This window comes from Apis mellifera, linkage group LG15 (assembly GCF_003254395.2).
Source record: "Apis mellifera strain DH4 linkage group LG15, Amel_HAv3.1, whole genome shotgun sequence".
NCBI classification, from domain to species: domain Eukaryota; kingdom Metazoa; phylum Arthropoda; class Insecta; order Hymenoptera; family Apidae; genus Apis; species Apis mellifera.
This window is the reverse complement of record NC_037652.1, coordinates 511,512-530,205: the sequence shown is the minus strand read 5'-3', so window position 1 is coordinate 530,205 and position 18,694 is coordinate 511,512. Positions and strand designations below refer to the sequence as shown.

Sequence of the window (18,694 nt, the reverse complement as noted above, 5' to 3'; positions counted from 1 at the left end):
AAAATGAATTTAAAAATGTAAATAAATTGATATAAAAATGTAAATATATTTGAAATATTATTTTTTTATATAACTAATATTTTCAAATTTATTTGCAAAATTCTATATCATTCAAAGTACAAATATATTTATTTATTTCTCATAATATTAGAATTTTATAGAATATTTTTTTATATGTTATCTATTATGAATTCAGCATGAAAAAAAGAAATGAAATGTATATATATATAATCAAAATTCAAGTAATTGAAATTAATAAAAATCGATTTCAATATAATTTTATATCATTTTGATTGTAAAAATACTCATATAACAATAATTGAAAAATAATAAAAAAATAGGTATATTTAAAATAATAAGTATATTAAAATAATAAGAAAAGGAGGTATATTTTAGTAGTAAGAATGTAGAAAGTAAAAATAGTGTAAGAAATATAAAATAGCAAAGAATAGAAATAAAAGAAATTGAACATATAGTATATAATAAAATATTAATAAACATAATATAATATAATAAAATATTATATTAATAAAATATTAATATTGTAATTTTATTTTTAGTTATAATTAAAATGTCTTGACAAAACTTAAAAAATATTTTTACAAAATTTGATATAAATAATTTATCAGTAAATAAAGTAATAAAAAAAATTTCAAAATCAAGTTAATTTTTCTTAATTATACGCTTATATATTTTTTTATGTATAATATTTAATAGTTTAAAATTTTGTTTTACTATTTTGTTCTTGTAATATTACAAAGTTATCTAAAAAAAAAAAAAAAAAAAAAAAAATTGTACTAATATTTTAAGAATTAATTTTATTCCTTTGAAGTGATTCAACTATATATATATATATAATTTACATACTTAAAATTAATTTTGTATAAAATAAAATTATTGTTAATTTTGATGATATTTATATGCGACTGATTGTATATGTGTAATGTATATGTTTGATGTAACCACTACATATAAATACATATATTTAACGATTGAAGTGGACAAATCGAATTGCGAAATGCATTCACGCATCATGCATTTTACGAAATCGTTCATGCGACAATGCGAATCATTGCACTCGATAAATATTGGAACAATTCACAACGATTCCTGGAACGATCATGCAATTTGTTATTGAACTGACATGATTTATCGAAAATTGGTGGGTTAGTTGGTTAATATTTTGAAAATATAGAATGTGTTGCAAGTGTTTCAAGGAAATTAACGGAAATGTTTTCGTTCGTATTGTTTATGAAATATTACAGAATATTACGACGAAGATTATGGAAAGATTTATAATATTTTGGAATTCCACCAAAGAGTGTTGTGTGTGAATTAAATATGCATGTTTTGTAATTATTGTAATATAAATTTTGTTTTAAAATTGAAATTTATTTTAATATTATTTATTATTAAAATTGAAATTATTATTTTATTTGAATTATTATTAAATGTGTTCAATTAATACTCATATAACAATAATATACATATAACATAGTAAAATATTCATATTTACATTTCATATTTTTTTTTAATTTATATTTTTCTTAAATTATCTTTAAATTAAATTAAATTAAATTATCTAGAATTTTCTGAAAATTATATTATTTTTTATTCACATTACATCACATCATTGTATATTGCAATATTCAATTAGTTCATTTTTTTTTAATCATTTTATGAAACTCTTAATCAGAATCTTCATTTTTTTGACGTTTTACAGCAATCAATCAATCAATTGCTTGTCCTATTCAATATTTTTTCCTATTAGATTATAATAATCGTTATGCTCAAGTTAACAATATAACGATATGACGATGGCTGAGAAATTGAAATATTTATTTAGTCATGTATATAGAAAGAGCTGCGAATTTTGTTTTTGCGTGTCTCAATCATTTGCGACTTTTATTTACGGCCATACATTAAGTGTTAATTCAATGAATTTGATCATAAATAATTATATATAAATATTATATACTACTATATATAAATACTTGACGAGTTTAAATATAAAATAGCTATAAAATTCGTGTTGAATATACAGTGATTCATAAGATAGTCAAGATTAGGAAGATAAACGTATATTTCATCAGACTCTTTTTTCAATACGAAATATCAAATTAGTTCATGAACCATAGTTATTAGTTAATCTAATAATAGTCATTATGTTAATCTTTTAAGTTTCAATTTTTTTAACTTGAATGTTATAAAACTGATTTTTGTATCGGGAAAAAATTATTTTTTTTTGTTTCGTTTTTAACTAAAAAAAATTATATATATACACTTTGGAATTTATTTGTATTAAATAAAAAATCGTTTTATGGACTGAGACAGTTATTAAACGACAATGAACAATAATCTATTGGAATTACAAATCTAAGAAGAATTTGTAAACTATTGAAACACTATTATTATTTATTTAATGACAACTAAACTAAACGCAGTGAAAAGAGAATGGAAACGGACTCAATCGATGTAATTGGAGACGTTAAATTAGATTAATAAAATTTTTAGAAACCCAATGTAGATATTTTAGAAAGGATAACTGTAACTTTCACCTTCCAAGCTATACTCATAAACGCATATTCAAACTCGGATGGAATAGGTAGTCGCATGTAATGTAATAACTGTAATCCCAAATTTTATGCAATAAATCATATTTTTCTGCAATAACAAAAATTAATTCTGTATGGATCGGGCAAAAAATAGAACACATGTTTTAATTAGCATCAAATAAATAATAATGTATAATAATATAATATGATTCTTGCAGAATTTACGACAAGAAACATAATACATTACTGCATATGAATATAACAAGTACAATAGAATATGAATTGATCTGATAATAATATATTTCTGACAATAAAAGGGACAATGAAAGAAATATAATAGACAAAATCTACGGCTCTATCATATTTTTCACAATTATCTAATAGGAATTTTGTTTACAGCAGTAGTGATCATAAGGGATCAATATGAGCTCAAACATATACGGGGCATTGTTGAATTGAGCTCTCAATTACATTTTGTAATTGCAATAGTAAAAAAACTTGATTTATCTTGCATGCGATTTGAACATATGAGTTATGATAATTAGAGATTTCGCGCGCAGGATATAACATAGCACGTATATAGAGATAGCATCGAAGTTTTCGTCACACTACACATTTCTCATTTTGCCTAAAATTATTGGATATATATCAAAAACTACCATATATGCCAATTTCGATTAAAGGAGAAATCTGGATTGGCAGATCCGCACTTCAATAAATCTGGTGGAATAAATAAACATAGATAATCGACACATTATTATGGGATTTCCAATGTATTAATAGACACTTATTAGATTCTAATAATCCTATTCTACAAAAATTGGGATGGATTATTGCAACAAGAGTCATAGTTATTTTGCAATTCATTATTAGTGATAAATGAACAATTTCATAAGCAGATCGAATAATTTTGGGATGTGGAAAATAGCATATCCAACAATCCAAATTCATTTCTGAATGACCCAGTTGAAGAATACTATTCGTGACAGATATTTTGTTGTAAAAATTTTGTTTAAAAAAACAGTAAATAAATTAGAGGACTCTCAGGAATAGGCATAGAAAAAGTTTTTATCGCTTGAATAGAAATTAAATAAACATCCGAAACTAAAATATACTAATATACAGAATTCATGGAATAAAACATTAAAACATTATGAAATTAGAAGTTCTAAATTCAATAATTTTTACGAATTGAACATGACTTGCATCGGTACCTTTTTTAATGATTCGAGCGTTGCGATAGTTGGTTGAAAATTACAGCAATAGTTTCTCTAGGAGCAATCAAATCATTATTCGAAATTTTTATGTCGAAATTTTTATGATTAATAGGAACAGATAATCTAATACGTACACTAACTCTAAAGACGAATTGACTACAATTTTATTTATTGTTGTGTGTTATTTATTGTGTTATTTATTGTGTTATTTATTGCAAGTTTTACACTTTGAAAATGAGCTACCAATAATACTAGAATATTAATCCTTCGCGCTCTCCTTTTTCGATGGGTCGAATTAACAATTCCAAACGATTTCGCGCGTCCGTTTGGTAAATTTTTTAGAGTTAAAATGATTTGACACAAAAATTAATGTATAAAACTTTTATATTTTAATATTTTATGTATTTTTACATATAAAGAAAGAAAATTTGTTGAATATTAAAGTTTATATTATTTATTTGTGTGATATTTTAATAATAATAAAGCATTTATCAAAATCTATCTTCGGTTTGTCAAGGTAAGTATCACAATAAAATGTTACTTAATGTCTTTTATCTTTCTTATTTCGTTAAGAACTAACCTCATACCAATAACATATTCTCACATTCACTGTCTTATTCTTATTTTTTATCTTCTCTTATTACATCTCTATTTTCATCACTATTTTCTTTCTGTCTATCATCAATTTTGTTAATTTCGTTATTCAATAACGAAAAATCAAATTCATTTGAATTAATTTCATTACCGTATTCCACGCTTACAAAACTTAAAAACTTTGAAAATAATATTTCTATTATCACGACTGTCAAACTCGGATTAACGCCAAAGATATAGTCCAATCCGCAATCACATTTAATTTGAAATAAAAAAAATCTAGCCATTTGACAATATATTATTTTACATTTTATAAGATTATACATAAAAAGCTTAAAAATTTATTCATGAAACGATATTCTAAAAAAAATCAAACTGATAAAATCGAAATTATGAACGACTTTAGATATTACAAATGGAGTGCCTAAAGTGATGCTAGAGTAGTATATTCATTTGAATTATGAGCTTTAAATGAATGAATAATGATACTTTTTTGCAGCTAATTGTAATGATTCTAACTGTATCCTGATGTACACTGTATTGTCGCTAAATTCTATTTGTTTAATTTTCTATTTCTATTCTAATTCAACTGCAAGACTATCTTGGTTTTTCCTTCAATTCTTATTTTTCAGGAAAAATTTGAGAGATCAATAGCGCTGAAGGGCGGTTTTAAAGAATGGGCGGAGTCGAGTTGCACTGGTCAGGATTTTTGTGTTTGCTTCCATCGTATGGCATATAAATGTGACTTGTGAAATGGCCGTTGCTGTGGTTTATCTTTATTTAAATTAAAGATCTGGAAAATGTTAGGAAAACCATGCCCTCTCATAAATTATTGTCAGGCTATTGGAAATACTAGAACTGTTGAAAATAAAAGCCAGGTTACCTGACCTCTCAAGTGGTGCCGGAAAGTTATCATTGGAGTACAAAGGGTTAAACTATGGAGAAAGATCAGAAGTAGGCGTTGAAATCAAATCGGAAAAAGAAGCAAAAACATTGGAAATATTTCGTGGAATGCGTATCGAGATAAATTATATTATTTTGTAAGACCTTTCAATGGACTTCGCGTAACGAAATGCATTATCTTCTCCGATATATCACGGACCTATTAGATTTATTAAGACCAATTATTTTGAACGAATTTCTTTCTCAGAATATTCATACTTCATAGATAAATTTCTGGACTGAACTAAACTTAGTTAATAGCATTGCAGTCTCCAGAGCCATTGATAATTGATCAATGAATTATATGAATTTTGTGATGTCTCAAAAAGATCACATAGTGTGCATCTATTTATATTCATAAGATAATAATGGACAATGAAATATATATTTCTTATGTGCCAAATTAAGAATGACACTATTAAAGAAAACCAATCTACTTTACGAGCTTGAAGTTCAGCGATATTTTACTGCTTGCACAATTTATGAAAAAGATATATACAGTAGATTATAATTTGGATTATAATTTGAGTCAAGAATTCTGTTCGATCGACTTTATGATTGTGGATTAAAGTAGCACCATTATGAAAGATTATTATAAGAAATAAAACTACAAAAATATAATGATTAGGATATATCATCTGTTTCAATGAATCAAAACCAATATGATTTTCTGAAATCTTCTTTCATCAGAATTACATACAGCAATGCTATGATGGAATGGACTAATATGGTTGCTGTAAGATTACATTCGATGGCCACAGACAGATTTCTATATCGGAGAGCTATATAACGGAAGAATATACAAATATGACAATATACAAATATACAAATGTGACAATATAGTCACATTTTTCTAATAATTGAAGATAAAGAGATAAAAATTTTTCCTATAGTCTATCCTATAGACTATTTTGTATTACTATTATTTTCGATTTATTGAAAATTTACGAAAAAGATTATGTAAGAAAAATCTATTCAGAAATGATTCGATACATTTACTTCATTTACTTTCTCATACATACGAACTCATACATGCATGGAAAGCGCTGATAAAAATATCACAACAAATGCACTTCAAATTAGAAATTCAAAATCTAAATAACAATTTAAAAATTTTTAAGGGTAATGCACTGCATTACACATTAATTCCATTCTTAGATATCTCTGGATCTCTTAGGGTGGATGCTAGATAAAGAAATGCCCCAATTAAATTTGAACAAAAACAATTATCATTTATCCATAACATAAATTAACTACTTATTGTTCACGAACATAATTGTTGCATGCGAATTATCAAAGTTTTTTATTGCACAAAAAATTTTGGATACTATCTGCTAGAAGAATATTATAATAATAGTGAAAAGAATTTCATTCAGAAATGTTTAAGATGCTTTCGAGTGAAATTCAAAGTAATAATGAAAATGGATAATTCAATGTCTGGCTTATTCCCGCATATCCTTTTGCTATTCTCGTAGTGGACTACATAAATTCATATCTAATTAAGGAAATTAGAATATGCACTAAACTCAATAATAAGGAGTACATCTGCTTTATTAAGTTTTACAACGAAAGCGGTTCATATTGATGCATTTCTAAATTCTGTTTAAAAATATTCTACTTAAAAAGATTATCGAGAAAATTGCCGAGAATTGTACTATGATATTTATTTTTTACAATAAAACTAATTTTGTTGAGACATAAAATGAGTTAATTGAATTTAAAAAAAAGGCTCATCTCGAACAAAGAAAAAAATCACACAATTTCTTATAAATAAAGAGATATATAAATGGTATCTGATTTCTCCTTTTGGAGATTTGTGGGAAAGGACTATAAAATCAGTGAAATCATATTTGAAACAAGTCATTGGGGATACTAACATATGGGAGGAATTATATATTTCTAAATTTAGGTAAAAGCAGTTCTTAATTTTGATTTCCTAAGTCCCTTATTATTTGACCCTGATGACCTAATTCCTTTGGCTCTTCTTGCCAATCTGACCTGCAAAATCTAACAATGAATGGACTGAACAGATTCCAGGATATATGATCCAAGAGAATGTACAACAATTTTTGGAGACGATGGTAGAATGAATTCAAATGAATGCATTAACTATAATAATAAAAAAAAAAAAAATTAACGCAATAAATAGCATGTGATGTCGACTAGCAAATTTGGATTTGATATGATGGTGATTATCAGAGACGATAACTTTCCCCCACTACGACTAGCACGAATTCTAGAATTATATCCTGGAAAGGATAAAATGAAGGTAGTAACAATTAGAATAGTCGATGAGACAATTAAAAGATAGATAACTAAAGTATTTGTATTCTATCTCTGAACGAAGGTATCACTCAACTCCATCATTTCAGGACACATAAACCGAAAAAACATCAAGAGATTAACTCAATATTAGGCTCATAATATTTTAACATATTTTTTAATATAATGAATGTAATTGTAAATTTTATTTTATATATTCTATTTATAATTTTAGAATTATTATCTGCAATTTGTAATATATTGTATGAATGGATTTTGTTATTGGACTATTCAATTTGTATTATATGATTATATTGTATGATTGAATGAAATGCGTTCAAAGTAGGCAGCAGTATTCAGAACAGATAGTACAGGATAATATTACGACAATGCTCTTTGTGAGAGAAGAATTTAGATGATTCTTCGCTTTGTATATTTATTAGAAATAATTCGATGTGGTTGGAGTGTCAATGTGATCTTTGGATGACATTTTCCAGCCATCTCAATAGTAATCAATATCATTCTTAGAAAAAAATTATTACAAATTATTATTCAGTTTTTTGGGAACAGTAAACTTTGTAGGCATAGCTTCTCATTCTAAGAATTTTTCTTAGATTGAGAATGTCGCTCAATTAAAATCCACAATGCTAGTTCATAATGTTATCGCTTATATACTTTAAAGAAAACCCATGATCTCGCAAGATAAGCATGGAGAAGCTTTAGAGGATACGACCGTTTTGAGAGAATTTTTTGAACTTCAGAACTTTTATAATCTTTTTAATTTTCAGAAATTTTTAAACTTTTTAACATCAGAATCCTTTCAAAAAATTCTTGTAAGCTTAGAACTTTTTACATTTTAAAATCTTCCGAACTTATAATTTTGAATCTTAGAAATCGTGAATTTAGTGATAAACACAAACCTTAGCATGTGAACTTTGCTTCTGATCGTTTTACAATAAAACTTGTTAAAAGCGAACGTTGTAATAAATTACTACAACTCTAGGAACTAACGGGCTGGAACTAACAGTCTGTTAGATAAAATATAGTTAGATAATCTGAAATTGAATTTAACCTTTGGGCTTCAACGATGACTCTCAGACATGTAAATTAATTCGAACATTTGATTCGGCGATTCGAAGGGCGACAATATTTATTTATGTTTGATATTATGTTTGATGTTTGGAATATCGCTTCATAAATAGGTTTCTAAGGATCTTTACTTATAATTTTATGAGATGTAGAATAATATATTGTTAAATGGCTAAATTTTTTTATCTCAAATTAAATTGTGATCGCGAGTTGGATGACATCTTCGGTATTATCTAAATTTGACAGTCATAGCAATAGAAATATTATTTTCAAAGTTTTTGAGTTTTGAAAGTATGAGATGCGGTAATGAAATTAGTTCAAGTGAAAATGAGTTTGATTTTTTGTTATTAAATGACAAAATTATTTCTATTCATAAAGAAATTAAATAGATATTAATTAAATAGATAAAGAAAACAATGATGAACATAGAGATAAAAGAGAAGGCGAAAAATAAGAATAATAGATGGTGAATGTGAAAGCAATAATTTAAGTGAAGATATCATAGAAGGCATAGAAAATTTCAAATACTTAATATGTACAGAATCGGAAATTATATTTTATTAATTATATATACTGCAAAGAATACAATTTGTACCCAGTGAAAAATGCAGGAACGCAAGTATCTTATAAGAATATAAATGAACCATTAGATTTTTTTTTTAAATTATTTCTTACTAATGAACTTATTAATGAAATAGTGCGCAAAATAAATAATTATGCAATAAAAAAGTTAGAAGGAAAAGTATTATTACTCTATTTGCCCTAACAAATCGAGGATGCGTCTTACTTCATAAAGTATCACACAAAACAACAATATAAACTTTAATATTCAATAAATTTTGTTTCTTTACATGTAAAGAAACAATGTAAAGATATATAAAATATTAAAATATAAAAGTTTTAATTTGTATGTGAAATCATAAGTTGATGTTTGGAATAGCTATAAGAAATTCCACCGAACGCATCGAACACCGAATATGCGAGTTCAAATCGTCTGGAGTTGTTAGTTCGACGAAGCGAAAAAAGCTTGGAGTGCAAAGGATTTTTCGAAGCTTGGAGTGCAAACATTTTCGAAATAATAACTACAATATTAAACTTAAAGCATTATAATAATGAATATTATATCAAATGAATATGAATATCAAATCATAATAATGATATGAATTAAATATAATGATATAATGTATATTAAATTGAAAAAAAAATTTTAATTTCGTTACATTTTAATAAAATTTAATTTTATTTTAAAATTGTAAAATTATAATTTACTGAAATTCTTATTGCTTCGAATTTATAAATTAGATTTGTATTGTACTAAATCGAAAGTAAAATTTATACAAAATCATATAGTAATGAATGGATGTTATTTTTTTTTAATAGTGAATAGAAAAATTGGATTTTTTTTTATATTATTTTGTACTTGATTTAATTATTGTAGATAAAATAATTATTATATTATAAAACATATTAATTATATTTATTTATATTATAATGTATTATAGATTCATAGTTTTAAATTTTGTAAAAGAATTATTATTTACAATTATAAAAATATCATATAAATGAAATAACATAAAATAATATATTTTGCAATAATATAAAAATTAAAATGATAATAATATATATATAATATAACATAATATTTATTAATATTATTAAATTATATTAGAATATTAAATATAATTATATTGAAATATTAATTATAGAAAAATATATTATATTTATATTAGAATATTATTATTTATGTATAATATTATATATGTAATTATTATAGAATTATATATATTATATTAACTATAAAATATAAAACTATAAAATTATTTGAAGATATTGAAGATATTTAAGATATACAATAGCTATGTAAGTAATGAAGTGTTATAAAGAATGGATATGAATAATAAATCATAAAATAGCCTGTCAAACAGTTCTTCAATATATTATTATAAGAATGAGTATTTATGGAAATATTGCACGTATGAGAAATTTCTTTGAATATTTACTATGATTGATATTACTATGAGATATATGAAAAACAAGGATTCGAAGATTGACTACATGTAAAAGTCATTTTTTCAATAGTTATAAGATTATTTATAGATATCTTATTTGGTCTTACAAAATTTATATCTAAAAAATTTTCATATTTATTAAAATTCTTATATTGCTATAGATTTGAAATATAAGTTATATAAAAACAATGTTAACAATATGTAAGAATCTTATATTTTCTTAAAAATTTTTTTATTCATCAGGCTATAATATTTAAATTATATTAGTCATAAGAAATTTGCAAATAGTTCTCATCCTCTTTATTTATTTCCGGACTTTTAATTTTTTAATTATTATATATTTTCGTTGTATATTTTTTAATTTTATATTATATATTTATATAATATATTTATATTATATATAATTTATATTATATATATAATATATAATATATAATATAATTTATATTATATATTTATTTATATATTTTATTTATATATTTACTTTATTATATATTTATTTTACATTATATATTTATATATTTATTATATCTAAAATTATTTCTTAAAAATACTTTTCTTCATTTTTCTACTTCTTCATCCCATTATCCAAAAAATTCTAAAAAAATTCAAATAAATCATTATCTTTCAAATCTTCATTTTTAATCAATTAAAGTTTCTATAAAAAATTGTTAAATTTTCAGAATTATTAGATTAATAACTGAAAATTTTCCAAATTGACATTAATAATATCTATAACTTAATTACATAAAAAATTTTTATTTATTATATTTATTATTATATATTATTTATTATTATTTATATTATATTCAAATCTTCATTCTATTACCCAAATACTCTCTCTAAATAAATCTAAAAAGAATCATTTTTATTTGTTTCATTTATTTGATTCAATTAAAAGTTTAATAAAAAATATTAAGTTTCCAAAATTATTAGATTGAAGATTCTTCAAATTTATATTATTAATTTATTAACATTTACAATAATTTTTCAATTATTCAAAATTACTATATTACTTTTTCTACAATTCTATCCTATCATTTCAGTTAATTTTAAAAAATTATATATTCTCTTCATTATCCAATTTCTATTATCTAGAATTCTTGTGTATCAATCTTCAAAAGAGTATCAATCAAAAGAGTCTTCTTATTTTTTGTATTTTCAGTATTTACTGCCACCTGTTTCCTGTTTTATCTGCCAAAATATTTTTTTTTCTGACAAACGTCCTCGAATTGTGCCAATTATAGAAACCAAATGCCAATTCTGGTGGTAGTTTAGCGAATTGAGAAAAGTTCACGGTCAAGCTTACTTTAATCGATCTCGTGAGATTAATATGCTTAGGTACTTCCTTTCTATAGATACTGATCGCCGATGATCACGATCCCGTCAATCCTGTTCTCAGATAATAATTACTGCCTAGCTGTCAGTGTCAGGTCAATGGAAAAGTATTGGAACAGCCACGAGAATCGACAGCTTTCGTGGGTCATTAAACCTAAAATAGTTCCTCGCTACCATCAGAATACGTGGTTCCTCGATCTTTTCATGATCTTTTCGTGATTGATGCATTAGTAATTAGAATCAGGCAATAGATCAATTTCTTCAAATAATTTTGTGTCCTCTTAAACTTTACATTTTTTTATTAAATTTTAAATTTTTTATTAAATTATTGAATTGATCAATTCGTTAAGTCGTTCATAGTTACCTATATAAATTAATCCAGTTGAAATGATTTTTAATTGTATATTAGAAGTAACTTGTTTAATTTTGATTAATAGATTTGATTGTTCGAAAAAAAAGTTGTCTAATGTGAATATGACTTTATAAATTGAAAATCAATATATAAGATTGATTTTGATTTTTGAGTTTTAGATTCTTTATATTTAATTTTAGTTAATTTTACATTGGCAGAAATTAGACTTAAAAAACTTATATTTCTTTTTTATATTTATATCTTTAAATTATTATATTATTTTTGGAATATTTATATTGAATTATATTAAAAATTGTCAATTTAATTTATTAAGTACTATTATTTTTATTTTCATTCTATTAGCATTTATGTATAATAGATTGATAAAAAAATATATTTAAAAAGATAGAAGAAAATAAAAATTATATCAATGTACTTATATCAATTCTTGACAAAAATTTTTATTGTGATGTAATATGTTTTTAAGAATTATTGAACAAAAAAAAAAAGAATTGATATACAAAAACATAATATCATACAAATATGGTTTTTAATTTTTTTCGCAAATATTAAAACTGAATTTTGTTTTTACTTGTTCTTGTGTATTGGAATTAATAATAAGACACATTATAATAAGACATAATAAAACAAGAAAATATTAATGTTGATATAATGTATAATATTGATTCATATTATTAATAAATAATATTCAGATCGAATATTATTTTTCTCTATATAAGAATAGAAAATATTGAATGCAAGTAAAATAAAGATAAAGATTTGTCATTGATTTGATTGGATGTTAATAATCTAAAATTCGATTCAAGTATCATTAATACTTAGGATTTTCTTGTTCATATGAAAATAATTAAACAAGCATCGTGTATATAAAAACACATGTAACCTTTCTAATTCGAAATATTATAAAAATATTTGATTTGCTTCTATAGATTTCGATAAGATAAATTGAGTGAAATACAATGATTCGTTTATTTTTAAATAAAATATTATGTAATCATCCTATAAAACTTCAAATTGTGAAATTTAGTATGATTTGTCCGAGATAAGTTTCTGTTAAATAACAAATCACATAGATTTCAATTTCCATAATTAAATTTTTTAACGATACAAAAATGTTGTATAATTATATTACACGATATTTATATACATTGTATATTACCTTACACTGAAGTTCATTTGAAATAAGCAATTATTTAATATATAAAAATAATATCAGTATATTTATTTTTATTGAAAGTTTCTGCAAGTGACATTGTAACACGGTACTATCGCGCACCTCTTTTCGCTCTTCATTTCACTCTATTTAATACAAATTTAAAATGCTTATAACTCGTTAGTAAAGTTTTATCAGACATATATGTATGAACTTTTTTCATTGTATAGAATTCATTTTCCAAAAATGTCCATTTTTACGAATACTCTCTTAATATATTATAGATTATATTATATATAGTAATTATATTATATATAGTGATAATATTATATTATATAATATTGATATAGATTCCTGAAATGAATATTTTAATCAATTTATTTTAAAAATTTAATAAAAATAAAACATCAATTATATTGTTAAATATAATTTTAAAAAATTATAATATATATTATTTATTTAATTATATTGATATATAATAATTTCTAAAGTTTGATAAAATAAATAAAATTTAATAAATAAGATTTAAGCTATAGTAAATGCTGGGACTTGGATACTTAGATTAGATTATGTTCTTTTAAATTGTTTAAGTTTTAAATTATAAATATAAATATTTATAATTGGGAGAACCAAATGATAATCTAAATTTAATTTATTGAATATTTTTTTAAATAAAAATTTATTATATTCATTATATATTATAATATATTATAATATATAATAAATATAATAAATATATAATATATAATATATAATATATAATATATATATTTTATATATTATAAAAAATCAAGTATGAAATATATTTTACTTCTTTTGAGAAAATAAAATATTATTTTGAAAAAGTATTTTGTTGAATATTTAAAATATATTTATATTTTTTCCTTTAATTATTTTCATTAATTATTATTTATTCATATTAATTAATTAATTATTTTTAATTTCTTTTAATAATTTCCTTTAACTTATTTTTAGTTTTATTTCAATCTGTATATATATAATTATATTTCGTATTCAAAGTAGCTAAAATTAGAAATCTATATTAATAGCGAAATACAGTTAGTTTTTTCTACTATAATATATTTGATTAAGAAAGTAACATAATGTTCTATTTTGTAACTCGAACAACATTATTTTATTTTAATTTTCTATCAATGTTCAATAAACATGAATTAAACAGCTACATTAGTTTACGAACAATCACAATCTTAATATAAATAGATTTGCAATAATGATATATATAAATTATTTCTTCAAAAATTTTAAAATATACTTAGTATCATATTTAATATTTATATTTTTTTAATATATTTTAAACAAATATATTTAAAAAGCATTTTTCATTATATAGTAACAGCCTTACTTTTGAAATATATGCAAAAATGTTTGTGATATATATAATTACCGAAAAATTATCTAAAGTTTGGAATAGATGAATTTAATAAGTTTAAATTTAAGTATAAATTTAATAAGTTTAAGTTTAAATATTGAAATATATTTAAATTAAATTCCTAATAAATTTCTAAATTGATTAGATTTAAATTAAATCAAATTATATAATTATTATTCTATATAATTATCTTTATTTTGATTCTGTGTTATTCTTTTTTGTATTGAAGAATTTAATGATAAACATTATTATTGTCACTAACCAGAAGCGAAAGTTTGTTTTGATTGAATAGACACGATTCTCGAAACAAATTGAAAAAAATCGAGAACGAAGTGGCTACACAATTTTCTTTTTCTCCCGAATCATCGGATCGGAAGTGTTTCGAACATCGAGGATCGGTTGGAAGGTCATAGGTCAGTCTTCGAACGTGTCTTGAAAATAGAACGTAGTCATGTGATTAGTACCGGTTTAGACTGTTTCTATTTCAATTATCGTCGCGACCAAGCAATTTGCTGATGTTTAATCGATGCCGAATCACCGCTGTTTGCTTCGGACCCAGATTATAATTCTTCCGCGTGTATACATATATGTAACGTATGTATGTACATGTGAGGGATAAAACGAAGTAAAACGAAGCGCGTGCGCGATCATTGAAGATCTAGATCGGAACTTTCCAGTCGCTTGTTCAGGAATGTTGATTAACGTGTTAATTAAGCAACGCCCTGGATGGAAAAATAATGACTAGTAGAAACGAGATGAAAATTTATTTTTTAACATGAGTTTCGTTCTCTTGTATTACTTTTTCGATCGACTAGATAATTAAAAATAATTAGAAATTAACGAATTTTTTTTGTATTATCTATTTTATGTAATGTTTTACTTTTTAAATTTTTTAGTAGGAAATTGAATTTTTATATTTTTATAAAATTATGATTTTTAGAAAATGATATATTTCTTAGTTCCTTAATATCCTTTATATATATATATTTAAAAATAATTCTTTTATGGATAATCAAAAATATCGATAAATGAAAATAATAAATAAAAAATAATAATAATAAAATGAATGAAATTAAATACGAATTTTTATAGAAGAAAAAAACAGAAAATATTTTTTAAAATGAAAGTCTTTGAAATCAAAAATATAATAAAGTAATAACAAAATTGACAATAAAAAAAAATAAAGCTTATATATTAAATTATATAATATATATATTATATTACAATAATAATAAGAATTATATTTATATTAATATTTTTTATAATAATATATTTTTTAAATAGTATAAAATATAATAAAAAGTAATAATAATAAATAAAAAATAATATATAATAAAATTAAATATAACTTTTTACGAAAGGAAAAGATATTCTTTGAAATAAAAATAAAACATAAAATATTTTTTTATAAATAGAAATATTTTTTTGTATGAAAAATTTTTTTGCTATTAGAGAAATATTTTTCTATATTAAGAAAAATTTAAATCATAAATAAATTTTAATCAAATCAATCATGTTTATAATTTAGTCTGTAATTTATAAATTGCGATATTATAAAAAATCAATTATATAACTTTTTTTTTTTTCAAATTTTTTAAACCTAGAATTTTAATCGATGATCAGAAGTATTTGATAAATTTTCGATTAATGAAACTTAGAAAATCGATTATATTTTAAGACATGTAATTAAAACATAAAATCTATCTTTTTTATTTGATTTTTTAGCTTTAAAAATGATTCATAAGAGATATAGATGAAATTTATTTTAAATAATTTGAAAATAATTATTTCAAAAAACATTAATTATATATTATTTAAAAATATATTTTAATTGTTATCATATTTCTTATTTTGTTAAATAAAAGAATTTAAAGGAAAATATATTAAAAATAATAAAGTGAAAAATTATTTATATTAATGTTGTATATTCTTTAATTGAAAATTTATTTCTGAATATTTAAAATAAATAATAATATTCGTAAAAAAAAAATAATAATATAAACATTTGATGCATATTAAAAATCTATTTTTATCAAAATCAAATAATAAAATAATAATAACAAAATAGAAAACAAATAATTTATTTTATAAAATAATAAAAAATCATTTAACTTGTAATATTAATTCATTTTTTCTAAATTAAATATTTTATAAAATATTAATATATAATTATAAATATTAATTTTAAAGTTTTTTTAAAAAGTTTGTTTTTAATGATATAAGATATAATAATAAAATAAATATAATAAAATAAAGTTAAACAATTAAAATAATAACAATTAAAAAATTGAGATTGATAACTTAGTCTATTTTATTAAATAATATCAATTTAATATCATCAATATTAATTATATTATTATTATTAATTATATATAATTATATTATATATATATACAATTATTTTTAATATTTTTAATTATTATTAAAAATATTTCTTTTAATTACCAATAAAAATTCATATAGATTTCAATTCAAAATAAATAAAAAAATTTCATTGATTTATATAGAGTCATAAAAAGTCAAATAGTCTTAAATAATTGGATTTTATTTCTGTTTCAGGAAAATGGTTGTCTATATTCCCATATAAGATGGGGCGAGGCTTTCGTAATCGTTTACAGCGTAACGTGCAAACGAAGTTTTCAGGAAGCTCGTGGATTGCTGAAGCAACTGGCTGATTTACGTCTGCCATCCTACTTCACTGCTCTGTTGCTCGGCAATAAGAGAGATCTGGATCATGCTCGGTGAGTGTGTAATACAGACTATATGTTGTAGAGATTAACAACCAACTAAACAACAACCGAGGAGAATTATAATTTAATATGAATCGATAAATAATGTGTCTTAAATCCTATTAAAAATATTGTGAAAAGAAAATATGTTATTAAAGTTGAAAAAAATTATAAAGATATTGCAAGATAAATATCATTGATAGACTTTGTCACATTCATAAATGAAATAATGTAAACTTAAATATGATAAAATGATCTGACTGAGAGGATTATAATTCAACTATGATATTAAGTGACAAACTGATATAAGAATAATCTTAATACCAATTGATTTATTGTTATTTTTATATAATATTTGGTATATTTTTTAAAGTCATTGTATAAAATGAAAATTATATTTTTAAGAATTGGAAAAGTTTTCAATTATAACTTTTAATTAACTTCATTAAAGATTAGATCTTTGTTATTCTTACAATAATAGTACCACAGTTTTAACATTATTGTTTTACTATTTTTTTTTTATATTTAATTTAGACTTTGGAAATTAAATTTAATTTAAACTTATTATTGAAAAAATAAGAAAAATGGATTCTAATTTAATACTCAATTAACTGACTTAATAAAAATATAAATTACTTTGTATAAAGTATTTTGAAGATTAGCTTTGTTTTATATTATTATTAAAACAGTAAGAAAGGTTTTAATTTAATTCTTGTAAAGGTTTTAATTTAATTCATTACTAACATGTAATGAATATGAGTTATATTATATTGTTATATTATATCATATTATATTATATTATAATAATATTATATTTATATTATATTACATTATATTATATTATATTATATTATATTATATTATATTATATTATATTATAATTATATTATATTATATTATATTATATTTATATTATATTATATTTTATTATATTATATTATATTAATGCAAATTTTATATAATTAAAATGAATATTAATAATTAATAATTAAATTTTATTATTTCAGAGAAAATCTTATCATTATTTCTATTCTATTTTTGTC

The 18,694-nt window shown here is 21.8% G+C and overlaps 1 protein-coding gene across 2 annotated transcripts in view; it reads left to right on the top strand.

The window, feature by feature from the left end:
- The window catches only part of LOC102653951 (ras-related and estrogen-regulated growth inhibitor-like), a 140,162-nt gene that overhangs the window by 91,525 nt on the left and 29,943 nt on the right, over positions 1 to 18,694 (top strand). For both annotated transcript variants that reach the window (XR_003306152.1, XM_026445473.1), the window contains exon 4: positions 17,482 to 17,663. Coding sequence is in view for 1 of the 2 variants with exons in the window: in XM_026445473.1 (XP_026301258.1) it covers positions 17,482 to 17,663 (182 nt within the window). In the remaining variant the exon portion in view is untranslated. The remainder of the gene's footprint in view (positions 1 to 17,481; positions 17,664 to 18,694) is intronic.